At 39.8% G+C, this 24,946-nt stretch overlaps 2 protein-coding genes across 2 annotated transcripts in view; both read left to right on the forward strand.

The window, feature by feature from the left end:
• The first annotated feature begins 24 nt into the window (after positions 1-24).
• PPP1R3D (protein phosphatase 1 regulatory subunit 3D) lies at positions 25-3,757 on the forward strand. The gene has a single exon (XM_070421361.1). It carries the CDS (start codon positions 391-393, stop codon positions 1,282-1,284), a length of 894 nt encoding a protein of 297 aa, XP_070277462.1. The 5' UTR covers positions 25-390; the 3' UTR covers positions 1,285-3,757.
• Positions 3,758-15,557: 11,800 nt separating this feature from the next.
• SYCP2 (synaptonemal complex protein 2) overlaps positions 15,558-24,946 on the forward strand; it is a 97,217-nt gene continuing 87,828 nt past the window's right edge. Inside the window, exons 1-8 of the mRNA XM_070421362.1 lie at positions 15,558-15,581; positions 17,411-17,554; positions 18,728-18,856; positions 19,629-19,733; positions 20,238-20,262; positions 23,155-23,240; positions 24,449-24,534; positions 24,795-24,829. Coding sequence (XP_070277463.1) covers positions 15,558-15,581; positions 17,411-17,554; positions 18,728-18,856; positions 19,629-19,733; positions 20,238-20,262; positions 23,155-23,240; positions 24,449-24,534; positions 24,795-24,829 — 634 coding nt within the window. The remainder of the gene's footprint in view (positions 15,582-17,410; positions 17,555-18,727; positions 18,857-19,628; positions 19,734-20,237; positions 20,263-23,154; positions 23,241-24,448; positions 24,535-24,794; positions 24,830-24,946) is intronic.

The raw sequence follows: 24,946 nt of genomic DNA on the forward strand, positions 1-24,946 counted from the left end.
AGTTGCAGCCATGTAAGTCAAGTCGCGGACCGGGAAGGTGGGAGGGGCCGCTCCACCCACGCAGCCTTCCTCTACTGGTAAGAACCTTCCAGGAGGCAGAGCCGCGGTGCGTGCGCTCCCCTGTGGCCCCGAAAAGCTTGCCCTGGAGATACCATTCGTCTCTTGGGAAATAAGCCCTGTTTTCGCTGCAACTAACGGAAGACCTGGGAGAGGACTCGAGGGGCGAAGCGGCAGAGGGGAGGCGCAGCGGGTCCAGGGTTCCCTCGGGCTGCAGTTCCAGCGGACACTGGGGACTTCTGAGCACGGCTGGGGACGCCGCGAGGTATTGGAGGCGGGGTCGGGAGGCTGCCCCTCTGATTGTACCCCCATCGCCAGGGGGCCTGCTGGGCCATGTCCAGAAGCTCGGGCCCCGCGGTCCTGCCCCGCGCCTTGGGGTCCCGGAAGTCCGCCCCGCGGAGCCTTAGCTGCCTCTCGGACCTGGAGAGCAGCGCGACCCCGGAGCAGCTGCCTTGTCGGCCCCTCCGGAGCTTGGGTCGCGCGCCGCCGCCGCCATCCGCACCATCAGGATGCGACCCCAGCCTGCGACCCATCATCGTGCGGCGGGCACACTCGCTGCCCAGCTCTCCCGAGCGCCGCCAGAAGGCCACAGGCGGCCCGGCGTGCCGGCCGGACTGCAGCCGGCAGCACCGTGTGCGCTTCGCGGACGCACTGGGCCTGGAGCTGACGCAGGTCAAGGTGTTCAACGCGGGCGACGACCCCTCGGTGCCCCTGCACGTGCTGTCGCGGCTTGCCATCAACTCGGACCTGTGCTGCAGCCGCCAGGACCTGGAGTTCACCCTGCAGTGTCTGGTGCCTGACTTCCTGCCGCCCATCGAGGCAGCCGACTTCGGTGAGCGCCTGGGGCGGCAGCTCGTGTGCCTGGAACGGGTCACCTGCTCGGACCTGGGCATCAGCGGCACCGTGCGCGTGCGCAACGTGGCCTTCGAGAAGCAGGTGGTGGTGCGCTACACCTTTTCCGACTGGCGCAGCACCCACGAGGCTGTGGCCAGGTGGCGGGGCCCCGCGGGTTCTGAGGGCACTGAGGACGTCTTCGCCTTTGGCTTCCCAGTGCCACCCTTCCTGCTGGCGCGAGGCTCCCGCGTGCACTTCGCAGTGCGCTACCGCGTGGCCGGCGCTGAGTACTGGGACAACAACGATGGCCGCGACTACAGCCTCACCTGCCGCAACCACGAGCTGCACATGCCCCGAGGGGAGTGCGAGGAGAGCTGGATCCACTTCATCTGAGCCTCGGGCCAGGGACCTGGCGCTCCTGCTCCCAAGCCACACCTGCGGTCACTTCGTAGCTGGGCGCTCACAGAAGAGGCAGCTGCCCTTCCCTGCCCTCCGTCCCCACACCTAAGTCTGACCTCACGTCCTGCTGCGAGGACCCCTGGCAGTGGCCATCCTGCCATCTACTTGAAACGTCTGTGTCGGCTGTAAAATGTAGCCTCCGGTGGCCAGAGGCCTAGCGTGTACCATGCTGGGGACGTGTGGGTGGGTAGGTGCAGGAGTGCTGGGCTCTCTGAGAGGGTTCTGACTGGGTTTCTGGGAAAGGCCTGCATCCTCCCTCTAGGAAGGCCTGATTGCTTTTGCATGTGTCCTGATTGGGTCTTGTAAACATAGGTGTTATTTATTATTGTGATGCTGGGACCTTTGATCCCTAGTGGTTGCCTTCCCGGGAGCATTCTGGATTTAATAAGCTAAAAGAGAAACCAGTGTGTGTATTTGTGCCCCAGTGTGACCCCCATCATGGTTCCTTGAGGCATTCCTGCCCTGGGGCAAGGAAAACCTGAGCTTGCCAATGTTTGTGGACTTCTCACTGTGGAAAACTATTAATAGGCAAGCAGTGTATGCCTATCAGTCATCACAACCATTCCTGGGAATCCAGGCTGCCCTGGTGAAGCTGTGTCTCCTACATCACAGCTGAGAATGAGGAAAAGCTTAAAATGTTAACAAAACAGCTTCAGTGTCTCTTCTCACATCTCGCACGTCTCTTGCACCTACTTGATAATTACCTATCCGCATGTTATCAGGCAATTCTGTTTAGGCTTGAAACTACCTAAACAGGATAAGAAACTCTGCCTTAAGTTGTTAAAAATTTCAGGCACAACGCCCTTTTCAATTACCTTTTTGATGATCAAGATGACTCTTTGTCTTCTTAAGCATCAGACGATTCCAGCAGTCATCTTTCAGACAGTGAGGATGCCAAGTGGAATTAGAAAGTTTATTCAGCAATAGCCAGAGCACTGGAGGAAAAATAATTCACAAATATTTATACTTTTTAATTGTTTTAAATTGTATTTATATATGCCCAGGTTTTATTTTAAATTATATTTATATGTACCTGGTTTTATCAGCTACCTGCCAACGTAATTCTTTGTGCCTTCAGATCAGAGAGTTTCTAAAATTGTTGAAACTTGTTTCCTAGTTTTAAAATGTTAAATGCTTTTCTTTCCTTCTTTCTTTTTTCTAAATCTCTCCAACCAAGAAGTCAAGGCCATTGTCCCCTCAGAGTGCCACAATGACTTACTAGTAAAACTCCCAGCAAGGGGCTGGTGATGTCTTTTGGTGCTGAGTGATGGTTTTCTGACAACAGGTGCTAGCTCTGAAGTGTAAAAACCCAGCCAGGGTAGACAAGGCCTCCAACTTGTGGAGTTTAATTATGACACAGTTGAAACTTCTAAGGTAATTGTGACAGCTGTCACCAATGAATTAACTCTGAATTTTTTAATGCTTGTTGACATTTGTTAAATCAGTATGTAAAGGGTGAGTTTTGCCTTTTAACCAGTTTTTTTTACAATGGCAACTTTTTTTTTTTCCTTTATGCATTTTATTTTTTTTTAATTTATTTTTTTTATTGCTTAAAGCATTACAAAGGGTATTACATATGTGTCCTTTTTTTTCCCCGCCCTTGACAATACCCCGGCTTCCCCTACCCCCCAGTGTCTTATGTCCATTGGTTATGCTCATATGCATGCATACAAGTCCTTCAGTTGATCTCTTACCCACCTCCCTCCTGCCCCCCAACCCTCCCTGGCCTTCCCGCTGCAGTTTGACAATCTGTGTGAGGCAGCTCTGACAATGGCAACTTTTGTGTTTTTAAAATTCCAAGAAGAAAAAGGCTTTCTGATCTAGAGGGAGTACTTTCTGATTTAAGAACACTGAATTTTGATTTAAAATATTGTGATTAAGTTGAACGAGCTTTGGCTACTAGCATTTTTCACTTCATTGACTTGCAAGAGAGAGAGAAGCCTGGTTGCATTTCCTGTTGTTTAACAAACTGTCCAATTAGGTCAGCACGCCTGTAAGGGCCCTGGCTGCTATGTCCTTGGCCCCAACCCAGATTGCAAGAAATTATCCAGAGTATTCATGTACGAAGGTTAGAGCTGCCAAACGTATTGTATAAAAGCATGTAGAGAATCTTATAATCCATGTAAAAGTTACTTGCCAAAAGGTTCTAGTCATGGAGTATAAAATATTATATCTTCAGTATTAAAAGAACCTCAATGTGCCTTTAAAAAACTTAAATGTACTTGCCTAGTTGATAAAGTTCTGCTTAACGAGAACTTTCAGACCCTAAAACACAGTTATATTGCTTAAATGTTAACATTTTGTAGTGGGTTGTGCAATTGTTGGGTTGTCTCCCCAAATGTATTTTAATGTCTATCATTTGAAGTGATTTCACCCAAACCTAAAATTAAATTGTATGTGCACAAATTGTTAGCTGGAATGTGTTTTTCTTGTAGTCTCATTACAGAAACGTGTTAGAAGCTTCTTGATTGTTTAAATAATTTCATGGTTAAGTCTTATTCTTACCTAAATAGTCAAACTTAATGCCTTGCCAAAAAAAATTTTTTTTTAATTGTATGCTAGTACCTCAGTTTCCGTAGCACTGTTGTGCATGTCTTTGAGAAACTGAAATATAATCTTTTTTGCCAAGTCATATATGAAGAAAGCTCTAGGGCAGTGGTTCTCAACCTTGGCTGCACATTAGAATCACCTGGGAATCTTTTTAAAATCCTGATTTCTGGGCCTCGTCCTCTGGAAATTCTGTTTCTCTGTTATGGGGTGGGGCCACAACATTAGTAACAAAGAAACAGAATTTTCAGAGGATGAGGACCAGAAATCAGGATTTTAAAGATTCCCAGGTGATTCTAATGTGCAGCCAAGGTTGAGAACCACTGCTCTAGGGGGTTGCAGGGGATGAGACAGTATTATACTCTTGTGTGTCTGACTCCCCCTGCATTGTGCCTTGTACACAGGGGACCGAAACTAATATTCATTGTGTCCTCTTATTTGCTTGCCCACAGTGCTAGGTGCTGTATTTGATTTCATTTAATTTTGAAAATTACACTACCTGGTAGATAACATCCCCATTTTTTTTTAGTTGAAGAGAGTGGAGCGCACCTAAGTCCACTGGTAAATAGCAGTCTTATTCTTACCTAAATAGTCAAACTTAGTGCCTTGCCAAAAAAAATTTTTTTTAATTGTATGCTAGTACCTGTTTCCGTAGCACAGTTGTGCATGTCTTTGAGAAACTGAAATACAATCTTTTGTGCCAAGTCACATATGAAGAAAGCTCTAGGGCAGTGGTTCTCAACCAGTGGTTCTCAACTTACCTCAGAACCCAATTTTGATGATGATTGATAGAAAAGAATTTTCATCTAACACTATAATCTAAAAACCTATTTAACAACAAATAAGATTAAAAAGAGTGCTTGCCTTTTTTCTTCCTTGTGGTGGTATACTGATGTTTACCGAACCATTCCTATGCTTTTTGTACAAATGAAGCAATAAAAGGAATCAACTCTTCTCCTCTGCTACAAAGCGGCAAATTGAGAAATCACTACTTATAATTTTTGAAGTGTCTGCTGTATCCATTTCTGTGTGGCTTGTATATTTTACAAAAGCACGATTGCTTTTATCGTTTAAACTGATACTTTAAATGGGAACATTGTAAAAAGCCTGGAATATACTGATGCTGCTGCTCAGTATCAGGCCCAGAGGGGCGATGCCTAATTTCCCATAGGGGACTTGGGTTCTGCCTCATGAAGGAGGCAGCCGCTCCTGCTTCAAGGAAACCCAGGCAGGAAACCCTCCTGCAGAACAGGACCGGGGCTTGGCAGCCTGGCGGGGCGGGGCGGGGCCGGACGGGGCGTGGCTGTCCGGAGGAGGGGGCGTGGCCGGCGGAGAGGGAGCAAGACTGACGCAGACTGAGTCTTGGCCCGAAGCCAGGGCTAGGGCGCGGCAGTGAGGCTTTGAGGTCCGCGGGGAGTTGGCCCGTGTGGCTCTGCTGCCCTCTGCCGGCCCACAGCGTGGGACTCTCCAGAGGGCGTGCAACCCAAGCATCCTGGCAGGTTCGCTGGTCCCCCTTGTCTGTGCGGCCCTGACTAGCCCTCCCGGGTGGTTGGGGGATGGCAGGGGCCCTTGGAGGAAGAGACGGAAGAGAAGCTGAGGCCTCCTCTGGCTGCGCATACCTGAGGAGCAGCCTTCCGGCGAGGACGGCGCCCGGGAGGGGTCAAGGGTCGGGGTTGGGGTCAGGATCAGGACGCTGCAGTCCACTTACTTGAGGCTCAGAGCCACGCCCACCTCGGCGTTCCTGACTCTGGCCTCCTGCTGCCGGCACGCGCGACGGTTACAAGGGGCGGGACCTTGCTGGGCTGTAGCACTGATTGGACATGGTGCAGACCACACATAGCGCTGATTGGACAGGCGCTTCCCGCCTTCAGCTGGCCGCCTCAGGCGCTGAGACACGACTCTGGGCGGCCGTTGGGTCAGGACTCGACGCAAACTCTGAGAGCGGCAGGTCGAGCTGGGCCCAGGGGCGGGGGGCCTGCCGGCCCGGACAGTGAAGGGTGAAGGAGGAGCCATTGTGGAAAAGGCCAGACAGGCACGGTGCCAGGTTTGAGGGAGTCCAGAGGGCCTTGCGTAGCCCGCGGGGGTGGGGGGTGGGGGTGGGGAAGAGGCGCTCTGGGGTCCGAGGGGGCGGTGCTCGCTGTGCGGGCTCAGCCTGTGCTCTGAGGGACAACGGTCACTCGGTCACTCGGTCAGGGGCGGATGTGACGGGAGCCCTCTCCGTGCCCGCACTGTGTCTCGGAACCGGGCCGGCTTGGCAGGTGTGATCTTATGGTTTCAGAGTGGAGGCCACGGTGGTTCCCAGGGGTGACGGTGCGGTGCGAGGTGCTGCAGGCAGGGCAGGACTGGCACGAGGCCCACTTCCGGAGGATGGTGCCCGCCCCAGGCCCTGTCCCACCCCACCCCACCCCACCCCGCGGGCCTTCAGGGCCTGCGCCGTCTGCTCGGCTTCTCCTGGATCCCTCTTTCAGGCTGTGTTCTGAGGCCCCCTGTATCCGAATAGTGGTCAGAACAAAATGGGTCTGTATGCTGAATGTCGGGGCGGCATGACGCGTGCTTTATTAGATAGTTGCGTTAACACTTCAGTCGTTACAGAAGAAGGTGTTGCCCTCCCTCTTGGCCAGCGGCTCACATTTGGGAAACGTTGCATGTAGCGAGGACCCTGTATTGAACTATCGCTGCGTGCGTGCGTCCGGCTTTGCCTCCGTCTCTGTGAAGCTGCTGGGAGTTTTAACCCTTAACCATTTTCTGCCGGCTTGCACCCGGAGCCGACCAGGGCGCGGAGCCTGCTGGGTCCACGCACAGGCCCGGCGCTTCTTGCAGTTATTCTGTCGGGGCTTCCGGGGCGGCGCCTCGTTCCTTGTCGGCGAGGTGGTGTGTGGTGAGGCTGCTTTAGTTGTGTGCTCATGATGCAGGAAAGGGAGTGAGCCACGTTTCCTCCTGGAGGTCGCCTTCGCTTGCCTGCTGAATGGAGAGGACTCCCTTTTTGGCTCCATTGAATCCAGTCTTCCTAGGAGGAGGGAGGGGGGAGTGCCTGCATTGTTCCGTTTCCTTACTTTTAAAAACCTGCCTGTGTGGATGCTAATTTTCCTTTTCTTCTGCTGACTTGCACAAAAGTAGATTTAGAAACTAAATCAACTTGTTAGCTTTACATGCCTCTGGGCCTCAAGTAATTCTGTGCTATATCCTTGTCGCGGACCACTTTGTAAATTACACTTAACTTGAGGTTGTTTCCGGGTGGGGGCCTGGCCCAACGGTTACTGGACCCAGGCAGAGTACAAATGGAGGCCCCTACTGTATATTTAAGTATTTAAGCCTTTTAATGAAGTTTTAAAATTGTGAAATAAAATGTTCTAGTCTTCAACCTCAAATATGCCACCATTGCAACAAAATAGAAAAATATATGTAAAGCTATTTTTATGACTGACTTGGAAAAATATCAAAGGTAACTGAATGCATTTATTATGGCTATTTGATGATGGACTGGTGAATTTTGGATAAGTAATAAAATAATAATGAATTAACTGCCTAATGTAAAATGTAAACTTTTAAAAACTTACAAGGAAATATGTAAGATATCTCTCAGGTTTTATAATATGGGAATATTTAAGACAAAAAGCACAATCATGAAAAGTAATAGATATGAAGTTTTTATATATCATTGTTTCTCTCTTACACAAATTGCTATTTGATATTTTTACATTTTACATTAGGCAGTTAATTCATCTATTATTTTATAACTTATACTAGAGGCCCAATGCAGGAAGATTCATGCAAGAATGGGCGTTCCTCACCCTGGCTGCCTGCACTGCCTTTCTGCCTTCCCACAGGCCCCCAGCGGCTGGGGCAGTGCAGAGCGTTTGCTGGTGCCTCGACCCCAGCGCGCTTGACGCCTGTGTATGCAAATTACCCACCATCTTTGTTGGGTTAATTGGCATACTCACTCCTGATTGGCTGGTGGGTATTGTGAAGGTATGGGCAATTTGCATCTTTCTGTTTTATTAATGTAATTATTAATTATATCAATATATAATGAATAAATTAGTATACTGTATTTTTTTATTAAAATCAGTGAATATGTTATAAGCAAGACTTATTTGTTGTTCTAGTGACAGTATGATTTAAGGATTAAAACTATGTATTTATTCAAAATATACTAATTTGAGTATATTTTTATCAAAAACATAAAATAAGTACAAAAAGTATTGTTTAAAATTCTCTGAGCCCTAACCAGTTTGGCTCAGTGGATAGAGGACTCAAGGGTCCCAGGTTTGATTCCGGTCAAGGGCATGTACCTTGGTTGCAGGCACATACCCAGTGGGGAGTGTGCAGGAGGCAGCTGGTCGACGTTTCTCTCTCATCGATGTTTCTAACTCTCTATTCCTCTCCCTTCCTCTCTGTAAAAAATCAATAAAACATATTTAAAAAAATAAAACTAAAAATAAATAAATAAATAAATAAAATTCTCTGAAATATTAAAATTATTTTAAAATTAAGGTACAGCCGAAACCGGTTTGGCTCAGTGGATAGAGCGTCGGCCTGCGGACTGAAAGGTCCCAGGTTCGATTCCGGTCAAGGGCATGTACCTGGGTTGCGGGCACATCCCCAGTGGGAGATGTGCAGGAGGCAGCTGGTCGATGTTTCTCTCTCATCGATGTTTCTAACTCTCTATCTCTCCCTTCTTCTCTGTAAAAAATCAATAAAATATATTTAAAAAAAAAAAAAAAAAAAAAAAAAAAAAAAAAAAAATAAAATAAAATTAAGGTACAATACAATGAATATTAATAAAAATTATTTGAATAACAAATTATTTATTTTTAATATGTAAATCTTATTATTTTAATATAAACTTAATCACCATTCTAGTCTTGCCATCTAATTGCCATTTTAAAGAGTTCATATCATGTTCATGCAGATATGTCTAGATTTACATAGATACAAATTAAAGAATAATATGAATTGCTTAGAACTACAAGTGCTCCCCAGTCACTGCGTGTAACTGTTGCAAATACTGGTATTGTGCACAAAATTGTTAGTGCTTCTAGTATCACAAATTGGAATACAAAGAGAAGCAAGAAAATGGACATTAGGCATTATTAAGAATCAGTTTTTCCTTATGCAAGAATCAACTGTAAGCTCTGCTAGAGGAAGGATTTGATTTAATTACTATCTTTTCTCTTACCTGAGAGCACTTAAATTGCTCAAATTATAGCGTCATTCTGAAGTATAGACTAAAATATCAGTATCAGCACAATCTATATCCTTCTCTGCATTGTTTTACCCGCCCCCCCCCACCACACCCCATTCTTTAAACTTTTTATTATGGAGGATTTCTATCCTATCCTATCTAATAAAGAGGGAATATGCTAATTGGCCCTCATGCTGTCACAAAGATGGCGGTGCCCACAGCCAATAAGGCAGAAATATGCTAATTGACTGCCACACCCTCAAAGATGGCAGCGCCCACAACCACAAGATGGCGGCGCCCAGTCCCCTCAGCCCTGCCAGGGTCGCAGGCACGCAGCAAGCCTCAGATGGCAGCTGCCTAGCCACCCAGGGCTGCCTGAGGCGCAGGTAACCAGGGCCGGCCAAGGTTTGCACTGTCGGCAGTGGCAGCAACAGAGGTGTGATGGGGTGTCTCCTTCCCCTGATCGCCAGGTTGCCTCCTGCCCCGGAGGGCTCCTGGACTGTGAGAAGGGGCAGGCCGGGCAGAGGGACCCCCCCACTCCAGTGCATGAATTTTCATGCACTGGGCCTCTAGTACCAAATACACAGAATAGTGCAATTTACTGCAGTCCCCCTCTTTCAGAGGCATGGCCAAGGGAAGTGTTTCTTTGGGACGTGATGGGTGTGAGTTGACAGTAGAGGTGTTTATGGTTATAGGACTTGCTGAGCCAGTACTAAGCAGTTAATTCATCTAGAGTTTGTTTTTGTGAATAGTGGAAGATAGAGGTCTAATTTTATTTTTTCCCATATGGTTAATTTGCGCATACCATTTATTAACTAATTTACCTTCATCCTCTGGTTTGCAAAACCGTACTTATAAATGAACTTCCAATATATGCTTGGATGGTATGCATTTCACTTCTCTTTTATTGATCCATTTGTCTATTTCTATTCCTAATACTGTTTTTGGGTAGTTGTGACTTTGTAATATGTTTTAATATCAAATGGGATGATCCTTCCCTTTATTTTTGAATAGTATTTTTGCTGGCTATAGAATTCTAGTTTTTAGTTTTTTCTTTCAGCAGTTGTAATTTCTTTTCTTGTGTTTCTGCTTTGACTTTGGTATCATGGCAATGATGCTTCTTTAAATGAGTTTGGAAGTGTTCTTCCTTTCTTCTTCCTCCTCCTCCTCCTCCTCCTCCTCCTCCTCCTCCTCTTCCTCCTCTTCTTCCTCTTCTTCCTCATCCTCTTCTTCCTTCTTCATTTGAGAAGGATTTGTGTAGTTCTTTAAATTTATGGTATAATTCACCAGTGAAGCCATCTGATCCTGAACTTTTTGTTGTTGAAAGGTTTTTGATTGCTGATTAAATCTCCTTTTGTAATTGATCTGTTGAGATTTTCTATTTCTTTAAGATAGATTAAGTATTAGTAGGTTGGATGTTTCCTCCAGCTTTCATTTCTTCTAGGTCAGAGGTTCTCAACCTGTGGGTCGCGACCCCTTTGGCAGTCAAACAACCCTTTCACAGGGGTCACCTAAGACCATCCTGCATATCAGATATTTACATGATGATTCGTAACAGTAGCAACGAAAATAATTTTATGGTTGTGTCACAACATGAGGAACTGTATTTAAAGGGCCAGAAGGTTGAGAACCACTGTCTATCAGTGATGGTGAACCTTTTGAGCTCAGTGTGTCAGCATTTTGAAAAACCCTAACTTAACTCTGGCGCCGTGTCACATATAGAAATTTTTTGACATTTGCAACCGTAGTAAAATAAAGACTTATATTTTTGATATTTATTTTATATATTTAAATGCCATTTAACAAAGAAAAATCAACCAAAAAAATGAGTTCATGTGTCACCTCTGACACACGTGTCATAGGTTCGCCATCACTGGTCTAGGTTGTCCAATTTGTTGTGTTTATCTAATTTTCATTTCATCTGTGTCTAATCTGCCATTTAAACCTATCCCCTTTGTTCTTAACTTAATAACCCTACCTTCTGAAGATACTAGGGATCTATTTCTCACCATTTTTGTTTGTTTGTTAATCCTCACCTGAGGATATTTTTCCGTTGGTTTTTAGAGAGAGTGGAAGGGAGAGAGAGACAAACATATATGTGAGAGAGACATATCCATTAGTTGCCTTCACAAACATCTGACCAGGCTCAGGGATTGAGCCTGCAGCTAAGGTACATGCCCTTGACCAGAATCAAACCCTAGACCCTTCAATCTGCAGGCCGATGCTCTTCCCACTGAGCCAAATTGGCCTAGGTCTGTTTTTTACCTTTTAATAAATTCATTTAAGTCTATGAATTGCATTTAAATATTGCTTTGGTTGCATCCTGTAGGTTTTTATGTATGTACACATGTTCTTATGCAGTTAAATATTTTGTCATTTCCATCTTTTTGTATCCCACGGACTATTCAAATGTATTTTAATTTCCAGATATATAGGAAGTCTGAGGCTACTATTGTACCTAATTTCTACATTTTTATTGCATTGTAAGAACAGGGTATCTATTATGTTGATTTATTTGCATGCTTCTGTTTGTTTTTGCTCTGGTGACCTAAGATTTTCTCTTTTTTCTTACTCAGAAATGTCCTCACAGTGTGTCAAGATGTACTTTTTTTTATTTATCTTTCTTGGAATTCAGTGGATTCCTTCAATTTGTGGGTGTTTATTTTAGGAAATTTTTTGGCTATTATTCAAATGTTGTCACCCATTTTTTATTTTATTTTTTTAATTTCTGAAATTCTTATTGAATAGGTATTGGAATGTCTGCATTTCTCCTTTATATCCCAACTTTATCTTCTGTATATTCTTTGTGATATTCTGGATCATGTTTTCAACCTGGTTTTTCTGTCCCAAAGAATGTTTCCTCCTGAAAACAGCCATCTTCCTGAGCTTTCAGCCTATGATGATATGGGTTGCTGACCTCAAATACTTATTTATCTCCATTTTGAAATAATACTTTCCTATCTTTTAAAAAACGTTTTAGCTATGAAGCAAGTTTATACATATGTCTGCATATATGTGTGTATATGTGTGTGTGTGTGTGTGTGTGTATATGCATATATAAATGCACATGCACATTTTAGGCTAAAATCTTGTAACTTGTGATAATAATATTTTCAAACAGGACCAGGCTAAATTTCTATCTTATGTGATGGCCTGGGAAGAATGAAAGAGTGAAACTGCATAGAAAATAGGCAAACTCCTTCTTAGGAATTGGGGAGGCAAAGAGTGTGTCCCTGCATCTCTGAGTTGGATAGAATGACTTCTGACTATGTAGAGGTCCTGGAATCATTGTTGGTATATTGGAATCCCCAGCTACCACAACTAGACTGGCCCCTTTTAGAGTTAAGCCAGAGTAAATAAATACAACCCCATGGGGCAAAACCACAGTTAGGCCCTGGATAGATTTGGGTGGAGTAGCTGGACTCCTAGATGTTTAACTGCAAAGGCTAGCTTTGGTCATTTCAGTTCCCTCACAATAACTCAAACCCACAATTTACTGATCCTATGTTTTTGATGTTGCTTACCTGCATTTTGGCAAGAATTTACTATACTTTTAGTAAGGTATCTAAATATATAAAAGCCTAAACATCTGTTACTGCCAAAGGACCGGAACGACTGGTCACTATGATGTGCACTGACCACCAGGGGGCAGATGCTCAATGCAGGAGCTGCCCCCTGGTGGTCAGTGCACTCCCACAGCCAACCTCTCGCGGTCCCTCCCCCCGCCAGTCCCTTGCCCAGGCTAAGGCTCTGGGCACAAGAGAATCTGGGTCTGGGAAGTCTGTAGGAAGAGAGCGAACCTGATGCTGATTGAAACAGAGTAGCAGCTCAGAGGGGGCAGAAGGGGCAAGGCAGCAGCCTAACTGCAAAATGCAAAGTAAGCACCACCGCCACCTTACCTCTACCACTGCATAGTGCCACTTGCCCTTCTGCCCCTGTCAGCCACTTCTAGCTCGGCCCCGCACCTTTCTAGGCTCCCAACCACTAATTGACTAGTGCTCCTACAGCAGTGTGCCACCATTGGCCAAAGTCAGCTACCTATCATGCTTGGGAGCAGAGCCCCCAAAAAATGTGCAGCAGAGGTAGGAGAGTTGACCTCTCTGTCAGCAACTCTGCCCTGGGGAGAGTGAGATGCTCGAGGGTGGGCAGCAAAATAGAGCTGTATTTCCACCTCAGAGCATAGCTGGTGTTGAGGCCATTTTGGAGCACTCTGTCTGTGGTCTTTGCTTGCCACTACCTCAGCACATCTACACAACTGGATTGGGGCCTGCCAGCCAACCTCCTGTGGTCCCTCCCCTACCCCCGCCCCTGCACGAATTCATGCACCAGGCCTCTAGTATAAATATAAATTACAAATAAAACTAAAGTCTTACTTTCACAAATAGTTTACAGTTTACAGTTCTGTACAGCTCCTTACTGCTCCTCTCCAATGAGCCTGACAAACATTCCAACTGTCTTGATTGGTATAGGTCAGTGGTCGGCAAACCATGGCTTGCAAGCCACATGTGGCTCTTTGGCCCCTTGAGTGTGGCTCTTCCACAAAATACCACGTGCGGGCGCGCACGTACAGTGCGATTGAAACTTTGTGGCCCATGCGCAGAAGTCGGTTTTCGGCCTGGGCGAGTCTATTTTGAAGAAGTGGCATTAGAAGAAGTGGGGGTACGTTCGCTGAGGTCGACCCCTCAGATTGAGGACGTTTTTAGCAAAGGCCAGCTTAGGAGTACCCTAATTAAGTTAATAACAATGTACCTACCTATATAGTTTAAGTTTAAAAAATTTGGCTCTCAAAAGAAATTTCAATCGTTGTACTGTTGATATTTGGCTCTGTTGACTAATGAGTTTGCCGACCACTGGTATAGGTGAATGTCTGTCTGTCTACACACATGCACACACAAATATGTGTATATGTACATGCATATACCTAGACATATAAATGATACAAAGTTTCTTTTTTCACTGTATCATTTAGCAACATATTTTTAATCACTTAAAATTTAATACAAATACCTAAAATTCTGGGCCTTTTTATTTGACTATTATATTCACAAAATTAGTTACCACATTGTATTTATTTATTTCTCATGCTCCTCTAATTCCCAAATCCCATCTAGGTGCTTTTGAGTCATTGCCACTCAAAACAATGCTGCAAAAACATCTTTAGACCTAGTTTCTTATGTACATAGAGCAAATATTTCTTTGGGGATCAGAACTTTTTCCCTAGAGTTAATCTTTGGAAATGCAAGAGATTATTTTTACTCACCTTTTTTGTTTGCCTTATATGTATATCCTCATTGGCACTTAAATTTCTCTACTGCCATATCTGCAAGAAAGTAAACTAATGCCTCTTGTTGTCTTATAAGTACACAGTCCTCTATTCCTGTTGGATTAATGAATTAATTGCCTCTCTATGTTGGATGTCCTAGTGTTTCTGTTACATAGTAGATTAATTTTAAATTGTTCTAGTCTTGATATCTAGAAAATATTGTAGTATTTCTTTTCCTTTATAGAGCTAACCTCCAAATTGCATTTGGAAATTTTAGATACTTTTGTTAAGGTGGTAGATGGTGCTTAATGTAACCTCACTGTTTCTTGTTTCCATTCTCTTTTTAAGAGAAAATGTGTTTAGGTTATCTTTTCTTCACTCTTCTCGTTGTATTTTTGTGTGTTCCCATATATCCTGTTCTTTGGTAACATACTCGTATATTCTTCCCTTCTTAACCTATTTTGTTTACAAGTCTGAATATCATTTAGACCAGTGATTCCCAAAGTGGGCGCTACCGCCCCCTGGTGGGCGCTGCAGCAATCCAGGGGCGTGGTGATGGCCACAGGTGCATTTGTTTTAACTTTTTTTGTATTACCTTTCTATTCTGAGTTCAATAAATAGTTTCATAATTTCAAACTTCAATGTTTCTAACTTACACCTTTCTTTACTATATTTTACAAAAAAGGTAGAAACATTAATACATATATCTTTCTGTTTAATTGCTATTAAAATTTTAAAAAAATTAATTTCCAGGGGGCGCTGAGTAATATTTTTTCTGGAAATGGGGTGGTAGGCCAAATAAGTTTGGGAACCACTGATTTAGACAATAATTCAAGGTTATTTTTCTTCTTTTACCCAAAATAGGAACAAATATAGCAAGACTCTAGGATGAGGCAGATCCCCATTTTTCTTTCACTAGTTTTGTGACCTTTTAGCAGAGTTTTTGGCATTTAAGTAGTTCATAAACAGCAAAAGCTTGAATAAATGCTATTCAGGCTTTTCTCCAGAAACTTTTTTGGCCAAATATAAATGAGTAATTTCATAAACAGTGAGGAAATTGAAGAAACAATATTTATTGCATTTGGTGTAAATGGCAATGCATATGTATATGTATTAGGATTTTAAATACGTAGAACAGATTGTAAGATACAGAGTGTATGTTTTCTTTTATAGGTGTTTGTTTTGACCTGCCATTTTAAAAATTAAATCAAAATGCCAATAAGACCAGATCTCCAGGTATGTAGTCCTGGACCAAAAGCAAGTATTTTATTTTAGTCTCTAAAATCATTTTTTGTATTAAGTGCTATATTTTTAAGAAAGACAAGCTTTCTTGTTTTTATGAAGAGGTCAAGAGGAGAATAATTTAAATGCAAATGTTATCTTTTTATTTTTAATAGATTTGTTTTCAATATTTAATAATATTTAAATTATAGACGCTAATTATTTATGTGTATATGTATCTATATATCTTTTATATTGAAAAGAATCATGCATTGATTCATGTTTAAAACTTATGCCTGAATATTATCATATCAAAGTTTAAAATGGTAATATACTTCATTTAGGTAAAGACTAAGTTTTATCTATTTAATTGCTATGCAATTCACTCCAAAGTCTGATGATCAGATTGTAGTATGAAAATTACTTATTAATGATGTTTACATTAATACCTGGAATGACAGATTTTGTAAAGGTTATGCAGTCATGCGCTGCCTAATGATGGGGGTGCTTTCTGAGAAATGCGTCATTAGGCAATTCTGTTGTTGTGTGAACACCATAGTGCATGTACACAAACCTAGGTGGTCTACTGCACACGTAGGCTATATGGTATGTAGCCTGTTGCTTCTAGGCTGCAAACCTGTGTAGCTTGTTACTGTACTGAATATCAAGGCAGTTATAACACAATGGTATTTGTGTATCTAAACATAGAAAAGCTACAGTAAAAATATGATATGAAAGATGGAAAATGGTACAGCTCTATCAGGCTCTTAACTATGAATGGAACTTGCAGGAATTGAAGTTGCTCTGAGTGAGTCAATGAGTAAGTAGTGAGGGATTTTGAAAGCCTAGCACATCACTGTACACTAATGCAGACTTTATAAACATTGTACACATAGGCTAAACTAAATTTATAAAACAACATGAGATTAAATCAAACATAAGAGAAAATTATGCATTCAGAAGATGTAATAAACATGCAATGTATGAGGCTGCTTGCAAGCCTAATGGCATACTGTTTTACAGCAGATATCTATAAGTAGAAAGAGTACTAGTATACTCTAACGTAATAAAAAGTATAGTACAGTAAATATATATAAACCAGTAACATAGTCATTTATTATCATTATCAAGTACTATGTACTGTACATAATTGTATGTGCTGTGCTTTTCTATGATTGGCAATGCAATAGGTTTGTTTACACAAATATGTGAGCAACGTGTTGTGATACGAGGTTACAATGGCTATGATATCACTAGGCAATAGGAGCATTTTAGCTCCATTATAATCTTGTGGGACCACCATTATATATGTGGTCTGTTGTTGACCCAAACCTCATTATGTGGCACATGACTATAAATATGTAATACAATAAATATTGTGTTTGTGTGAGAGAGATGCTTAACTCATTGGTTGGTATAGTTTCTAAATAGTGCTTTTAACCATCTACGCATTTTTTATACATTTAAATCTCATTAAGAAGTTGATAGATATATTTAAGTTTTATCCATGGTATTACAGATTATTTACCATAAAATTTATTTTACTTCTTTCATTAACAAGTTTTTGTTGAATTCAACATAATGATGACTTTCCAATTTAAGACATGAAGTAGAAAATTAGTAAAATATATTTTTCTTATATAGAATCTTATCAAAGAAACTTAATCTGACTGCATTACTCCAAATTTAAGAGTGGGCAGTTTAAAAAAAATAAGTGTGCATTGATATTATATAAATTCTTTTGAGAATTTTCATGTGAAAACCATTCTCAAATTACTAGATTGCATAAGGTGAATAATTTTCGTTTTGATTCAATATATGTGCCATTAATTATATTTCTCTAGCAGTTGGAAAAATGCATTGATGATGCTTTAAGAAAAAATGATTTCAAACCTTTGAAGACACTTTTACAAATTGATGTTTGTGAAGATGTGAAGATTAAATGCAGCAAACAGTTTTTCCACAAGTTGGATGACCTTATATGCAGGGTAAATATATTTATTTTTGTTGAATTATTGTTATCATTATTAGATAGCAGTCTACTTTCCAGGAAAGTACCATTGGAAAAAAAATGAATAAAAACCTTTGGCAAACTCGCTTATAATTATATAAATAAATCTTTATTTTATCACTTGCTTTTTTTTTTAATTTGACAAACTCCAAATAGCATATTGGACCATTTTCTAAATAAAGTATTAAAATAGCTATGTTTGCAGAGTTACCACTGGTGAAAAATAGTATACATCTTGGAAGTTTAAACAATTTAATCTCTCTTTTTTAAAAGCCTATCAATATATTCTGCATGTTATATGGACAAAGTTTGTTGCTTGCAAATATAAAAAATAATATCTAAAGCCTTGGACTTTGTAAGACAGGTTTATATGCAAGAAAATGTGGTTATTGACAATCTCTCCCAGTATTTGAGATTTGCTTTGACTCTAAAAGATTGCGTAAAAATTTATTGTATTTGTTAGATACCTAGAGCTTTTTAGAATGGAAAGTAACTTTTGTATCATAGTCTAAAGTTTCTTGAATTTATACAGATCTGCATTTTTTACCCTCACTCGAGAATATGTTTTTTATTGCTGAAAGGGAGAAAGAAAGAAAGAGAAACATTGATTGGTTGCCTCCCATATGCGTCCCAACTAGGGTTCAAAACTGCAACCTAGGTATGTGCCCTGACCAGGAATCGAACCCACAACCTTTTGGTGTATGGGATGATACATCAACCAACTGCTAGATCTGCATTTTTGTACTGAGTTTGTCATTTACTGGCTTTAGACAAGTTGCTTTTTTTAAACCACATTTTGTCCTTTGTCCTTGAAGATTAAGATTATAGCTTTCAGCCGGAACTGGTTTGGCTCAGTGGATAGAGCGTCGGCCTTCGGACTGAAGGGTCCTAGGTTCGATTCCCGTCAAGGGCATGTGCCTGGGTTGCGGACACATCTCCAGTGGGGGATGTGCAGGAGGCAGCTGATCGATGTTTCTCTCTCATCGATGTTTCTGACTCTCTAGCTCTCTTCCTCTCTGTGAAAAATCAATAAAATATATTTTTAAAAAAAAGATTATAGCTTTCAGGATTTGTGAGGATTATAAAATCCTTAGCCAGTTCCATGCTATTTTGTGTTAACAGATGTTTAAATGTATACTTTTCATTTCAGGAACTTAATAAAAAGGATATCCAAACTGTTTCAATCATTTTGATTTCTTTTGGAAGATGTAGCAGGAATATCAGTATTTTGGGGCAAGTTGGACTTCTAACTTTGATAAAACAAGGACTAGTCCAAAAGATAAGTATAGACAATGTAACATTCATATGAGGGAAATATTATTAAAGGTGTGCATTCTGGTAAAGTAAATGCTTCAAACCGTTGAAAAATAAATTTGGGTACTTTATGTAAAACTTTGAGTTACAATAAAGATTTTTATAACCTGTAGTATGTCACAAGGAAACTATTCACAGGGTCCTTGATAATCATGTGAATTTAAGGCCACAAGACTCTCTAGCGACTTTACTTGCTTTATTTTCTCTTTAGCTCATCTTAATCACTATCTGACTTTATTATTTTTTAATATTTATTGTCTGTCTGCCATACTAGAATGTATGGCATTAATTTTTGTTTGTTTTGTTCGTTGCTGTATACCCAGTGCCCTGAACAGTATCTGAGATGTAGTTTATATTCAAATATTTTAATTAATAAAAGTGAAAAATACCAAAAATTATCAAATAGTAACAGTGCCAAAATAATCTAACTTGTGATTACTTATTTTCATCTATTATATGCATGTATCTGAACAAGGAATTTGAAGGGGGGGATAAAGGTCTTCTACCTGGAGTTAGTATTAACTTTATCCATTCCCATCCAAAAAATGGGCAAATAGAGTGAGTTACCAAAAACACAAAAACAATGACTATGTTTTGAAAGTATAAATTTATTTTGATACAATACTGGAATTTTTATTTTTGTTATTTCCTTATTCCTAGGTTTACTATTTATACAAATATAGATAAGTACATTCTCAAAATTGAATTTAAAATAACAAATATACATTTTTCTTTACATGGTTGCCTGGTTTGAAAAATCCAAGGAGATAATTCTGAGTCGAGGAACTTCAAAAGATGAAGCTCTTTTAAATATGATAGAAGACTTATTTGATCTTTTGATGGTAAAATCACATTGATTAGCCAATGTTATAAAGCTTGTGCTTATTTAGTATATACGCTGCCTAAGCGAGCACTTTATTTAAAAACAACTTGTATATATGTCTCCTTTTTTTTCCACAATTGACCTTCCCCCAGCCTCCCCTACCCCCAGCACATGCCCTCACCCCCTCCCTGTGTCTTGCGTCCATTGGTTATGCTTATATTTGTAATACTTTAAGCAATAAAAAAAGAAAAGAAAGAAAACACAGTTCATGATGAAAAAAATTAAATTAAAAATAAATAAAAACAATGTGTTCTATATGCCTTAAGCCTAAAAGACAGTAACAGAATGGCTTGTGACTTGGTTGGATTAACCTATTCAGATTGTAAAGCATTTATCTTATGTAATGTAATTAAATAATTAGTACTTATGTGGTGAGTTCAAATTTAACCTGTTATTTTAATACTATTTATAATGGTTTATAATATAAGACAGTAAAATATAAATATTATTCCTTGCTTTTCAGGTCGTATATGGCATCAATGATGAAGGTATAATGAACATTTTCTTTTATGGAACAGTAATTTGCAGTTAGAGTTTTAGTATAATTTTGCAATTCTCATAGCAATTTTCCCAATATTAGGAATTCATTATTTAATTCGGGGATCAACAAACTTCTTCTGTAAAGGTCCATATAGTAAATATTTTAGGTTTTGTGGGCCAGAAAAAAAATTGAGGATAATATGTAGGTACTATAACAAGAAAGCACATTTCCACAAATGTTTTATTGGTGCAATTCAAAACATAATAATTGAGTATGATGTTTTTGTAATACAGGTATACTAATGTGAAGAATAGCACTCTTTTTTGATGGGATGATATTTCACTTATTCGGGTTCAGAGTTAGTTTTTGCTCTAGTCAAAATTGATTATATTCATTTATTGATGCTTATATGTAATGAGAATATATATATACACACATATTGCATTAGAAAATCTTTTCATGCCAATAATGACAAATACTGCTATAAGTTTATAAGCATGATTCTTTCTTTTTTAATATATTTTATTGATTTTTTACAGAGAGGAAGGGAGAGAGATAGAGAGTTAGAAACATCGATGAGAGAGAAGTATCTATCAGCTGCCTCCTGCACACCCCCTACTGGGGATGTGCCTGCAACCGAGGTACATGCTCTTGACCTGAATCGAACCTGGGACCCTTCAGTCCGCAGGCCGACGCTCTATCCACTGAGCCAAACCAGCCAGGGCTATAAGCATGATTCTTAATTGAGCATATTCATCACTTAGAAAGCATTTATAGAATTATATTAAGTTATTTTCTTAATATTTGCCTTTTAAAATGTCATTGCCTTGCAGATTAATCATTTTAATTGAAGGTTAAGTAGAAACTCCTCATCTGCACAATTAAAAAGATTTTGACATATGGAAACTTTCCCTTGCACTTACATCAATGTCCAAAAATGCTGCTGGACCTGTAGTTGGGACTTGAAAAGAAAAAATATCCCCTATAAATATATATGTGGGAATGGAGATGTCAATTCTTGTTTTAGTTTTTGACAACCCAGGAAGTACAGAAAGAAGCTTGGCATTACTTGTAATGCAAATAACTTCATTTAGTGTCATTAAAATGACTTTACTGAATTATAAGTTTCTTATATAGCACATTTTTGCCTTGTAATTTTGGGTTGAGGTCATTAAGAAACATTATTGACTCTGCAGCACAAGCTATTACCAAAATCATTCACTGGTAACTGAAGATGGCTAAGTTCATGAAAGTAAATGAAATTTACCTTGATGCTACTAGTTCAATAAAACATGATAGATTCAAACATTTCCAGAGTACTTGCTGATGAAATGTATTATTCATCAGCGGTGGGTTGAATTTGGTTCATGGGCCATAGTTTGCCAACCCTTGAGCTAATGGAACAAAATTTTCAATAGTCCACTGAGAACTCTTCCTTTCCCTTATGGCTAGCAGGTGTCTTGTGAAAAGCAGTCAGTCCAAGTTATGTTTATCTCTGTGTTGCTTGAGAAAGAATTAACTAGAATTGGTAACTGAAGCTGGTGAATTATTTATACATAAAGGAACAGCTGCTATTTGCTGCCATCAAAGCCAAAATGTTAAAGATCAGTTGCTATTTTGTTAGCTGTAATTTAATAAAAATTAATGGAGATTTCCCTATAAGATGGAAAAACTAATAGACTTGCCTTTTATGTAGTCACCTTCTCAAAATAAGTTTACATTTTAAAAAAGTTTTAATTTGTCCCTCATTTTTTAAACATTTTTTGAAAATGTCTTTGAAAGACCATATGTGCTTTTAGTTGAACTACTCTACAAAAGAAATCTATGATAGTTGAGAATTACCTAGATATAAAATTTTAGGCCATTGATCATTAGCTAAATGTGGTTGTCTAGATATCAAAATTGTTTACTATGTCTTTGAGACCCAACTTCTCTGACCTCATTTGGAGACAGTACCTCATTGATCACTGTTACTTTGCTCTCTGTGTTAGCACTTGCCATCTCCTTACATTGGAATGATCTACCTCAGATATGCTCATGACTCACTACTGAATTTATTTAGGTCTTAACCTCAAAACCCACTTTAAAGTAGCCTTACTAAGCAGTTTTCTCTAAAACATACCCATGCATCACTAAAAAAAAAAAAAAAAAAAAAAAAATCAATTACTATTTATTTCAATAGTAGCTACTACTTTTTCAATCATTTCTTTGCAATCTAGCCTGAATTCTTACATTTTTAGGGTAGAAAACAGTCGTAAACCACTAGTGATTATAAAGTGATCTAACAGGGTTTTTTAAAAGTAAATTATTATATCTTTTCCCCTAATTGAGTGATTTTTTAAATGTGGTCACTTTGGAATGTTCTGTTACATACAGTATTGGCATTTTTAAAAATTATTTTTAAAATTTGTATTATGAAATAGCATGTGGAAAATTTCTTTAAATATATTTAGTATTGATAAAGCCTAGTCTTTTGAGAATACGGTTAGCTTTTAGGAATAGCTCAGAAGTATTGATGGCTATTATGGAATTTTTGAGTTATTAATATTAATGAGGTCAGTTTTCTAAAAACCTCAATATAAAAGTTTACACTTTTGAATGATATTTATTTCATCCAGAAAAGTGCCTTATGTGCCTGAAAGAAGAAGCTGGATTTGGATTTCTTTGCCAGAATTCAGTCACATCTGTTGGTTTTGTGTGTGTTTTTTTCCAAAGCCACACACATAGCTAGTTCATAGCAGAACCAGGACTGAATTGTATGCTTCCTGATGCCCAGGCCTGTCAAGTCGACCTTCTCAACTGAACCAGTACTTCCTTTACATTAACTCATATAAGTAAAGACTGTCTTTTAAAAGAGTTTAAAATACACATTTATCAATAATTTAACACTTTTATTCAGGTAAAAAGCAAGTAGTGGAAAGTTTCATACCTCGAATTTGTGCCCTGGTTATTGACTCAAGAGTGAATATTTGTATTCAGCAGGAGGTAAAGTCATTTGTTAGATTTTTCTTTTGAAATTTAAAAATGAGAAAGAAGAAAACTTGGTAGCAATTTATCAAATTAAATAATCATTTTATCTTGGCACTAAATTATTTATCATGTAGTATATATCTTTTGTCTTAATTCACTGCCTGACATGATGAATATGTTACCTATTTATTGAAAATGAATAACCATATAGGCTTATGTATACATATATCTCACATGAAAATAAATGATACCATCTAATATTAGGAGTTCTTAAGTATTAAATACTAAAAATAACCTTAATAGTGTGTAGATATTTGTACATTTGTATAACCATAAGAATAAATATTAATAAGTTAATATTTTTGCCTTCCTAGTTCATAAAGTGATAATAAACATATGTTGTATTGCAAAGAGTATAACTATTTTAGTATAGAAATCATGGTATATTCTTTTTTATTATATTCTACATGGTTTTTTTTTTTTATTCACTATTTTATACTTTACTAGAGGCCCGGTACATGAAATTTGTGCACTCGGGTGTGTCCCTCAGCCTGGCCTGTACCCTCTCGTAGTCTGGGAGCCCTCGGGGGATGTCCGACTGCCATGGAACCGCTGCACCAGCCAGCTGTGAGCCCAGCTCAGGGCTTCTGGCTGAGTGGCGCTCCCGCTGTGGAAGCACACTGACCACCAGGGGGCAGCTCCTGTGTTGAGCATTTACCCCCTGGTGGTCAGTGCACATCATTGTGACTGGTCATTCTGCCATTCAGTCTATTTGCATATTAGCCTTTTATTATATAGGATAGTCTTTACCTTTCTCCATTCCTTGCAAAAAATCCTATATAATAAAAGCCCAGTACCATAATGGTGTCACGACCAGAATGACCGCTTGACCAGTCACTGTGAGGTGCATTGACCACTTCTCGGTCCTTCCCCCCAGCCCACAGGCTTTGATTGCAGGATGGCGAACGGGGAACCACGGGGAACCAGGGTGGGGTGGTGACAGGGCGGGACTGGGGACTGGAGAGTGGGCAGAAGATGGCCATGATCTCAGGCTAGGCCTAAGGACCCTACCCATGCACAATTTTGTGCACTGGGTCTCTAGTGCTATGATAAAGAAAAAAATAGGCTTCTAAATTTATATACCTAGAATATTTTTCTAAAGCTGTAATGTTTCATAGAATATAAAATATTAATGGCTTATCTTTTTTTCTTTTCTTTTCTAGACTCTAAAAAAAATGAATGCTATGCTTGACAAAATACCTCAAGATGCCAGGAAAATACTCTATAACCAAGAAATGTTAATTCTCATGTAATAATTTCTACTATATTGCTTTAATTAGTGGTTCAAGTTAAGAATTTAAAGGATGTTTTATAAGGCAACTGTGAATTGCATTGATAATTAAAACTCATAAAACTGTTGTAGGTTTCTATTATAATTTATGGATATAATTTCTGTAAAAGTGTGATACTAGCCAATTGTAAATTTTAGTGAAGTCCCTCCCCCCAACATATAGGCTTTCTATTTAATTTATATTAGTCTAGTATATAATCTATTCTTTTGATTCATAGGAATAGTATGGGAGAAAGGATTTTAGATGCTGGAGGTAAGTTTTCTTCAAAATGTTTATATTTGAAGTTATTACACATATAATAGAATTGTTTTAGTCAAAATATATTAACATTTTAATGTAGTAAGATGTGAGGGGATTATAAACTATAGT

This window comes from Myotis yumanensis, unplaced genomic scaffold, assembly GCF_028538775.1.
Source record: "Myotis yumanensis isolate MYYU_CA2020_CCGP unplaced genomic scaffold, mMyoYum1.0.hap1 SCAF_7, whole genome shotgun sequence".
Taxonomy (NCBI): domain Eukaryota; kingdom Metazoa; phylum Chordata; class Mammalia; order Chiroptera; family Vespertilionidae; genus Myotis; species Myotis yumanensis.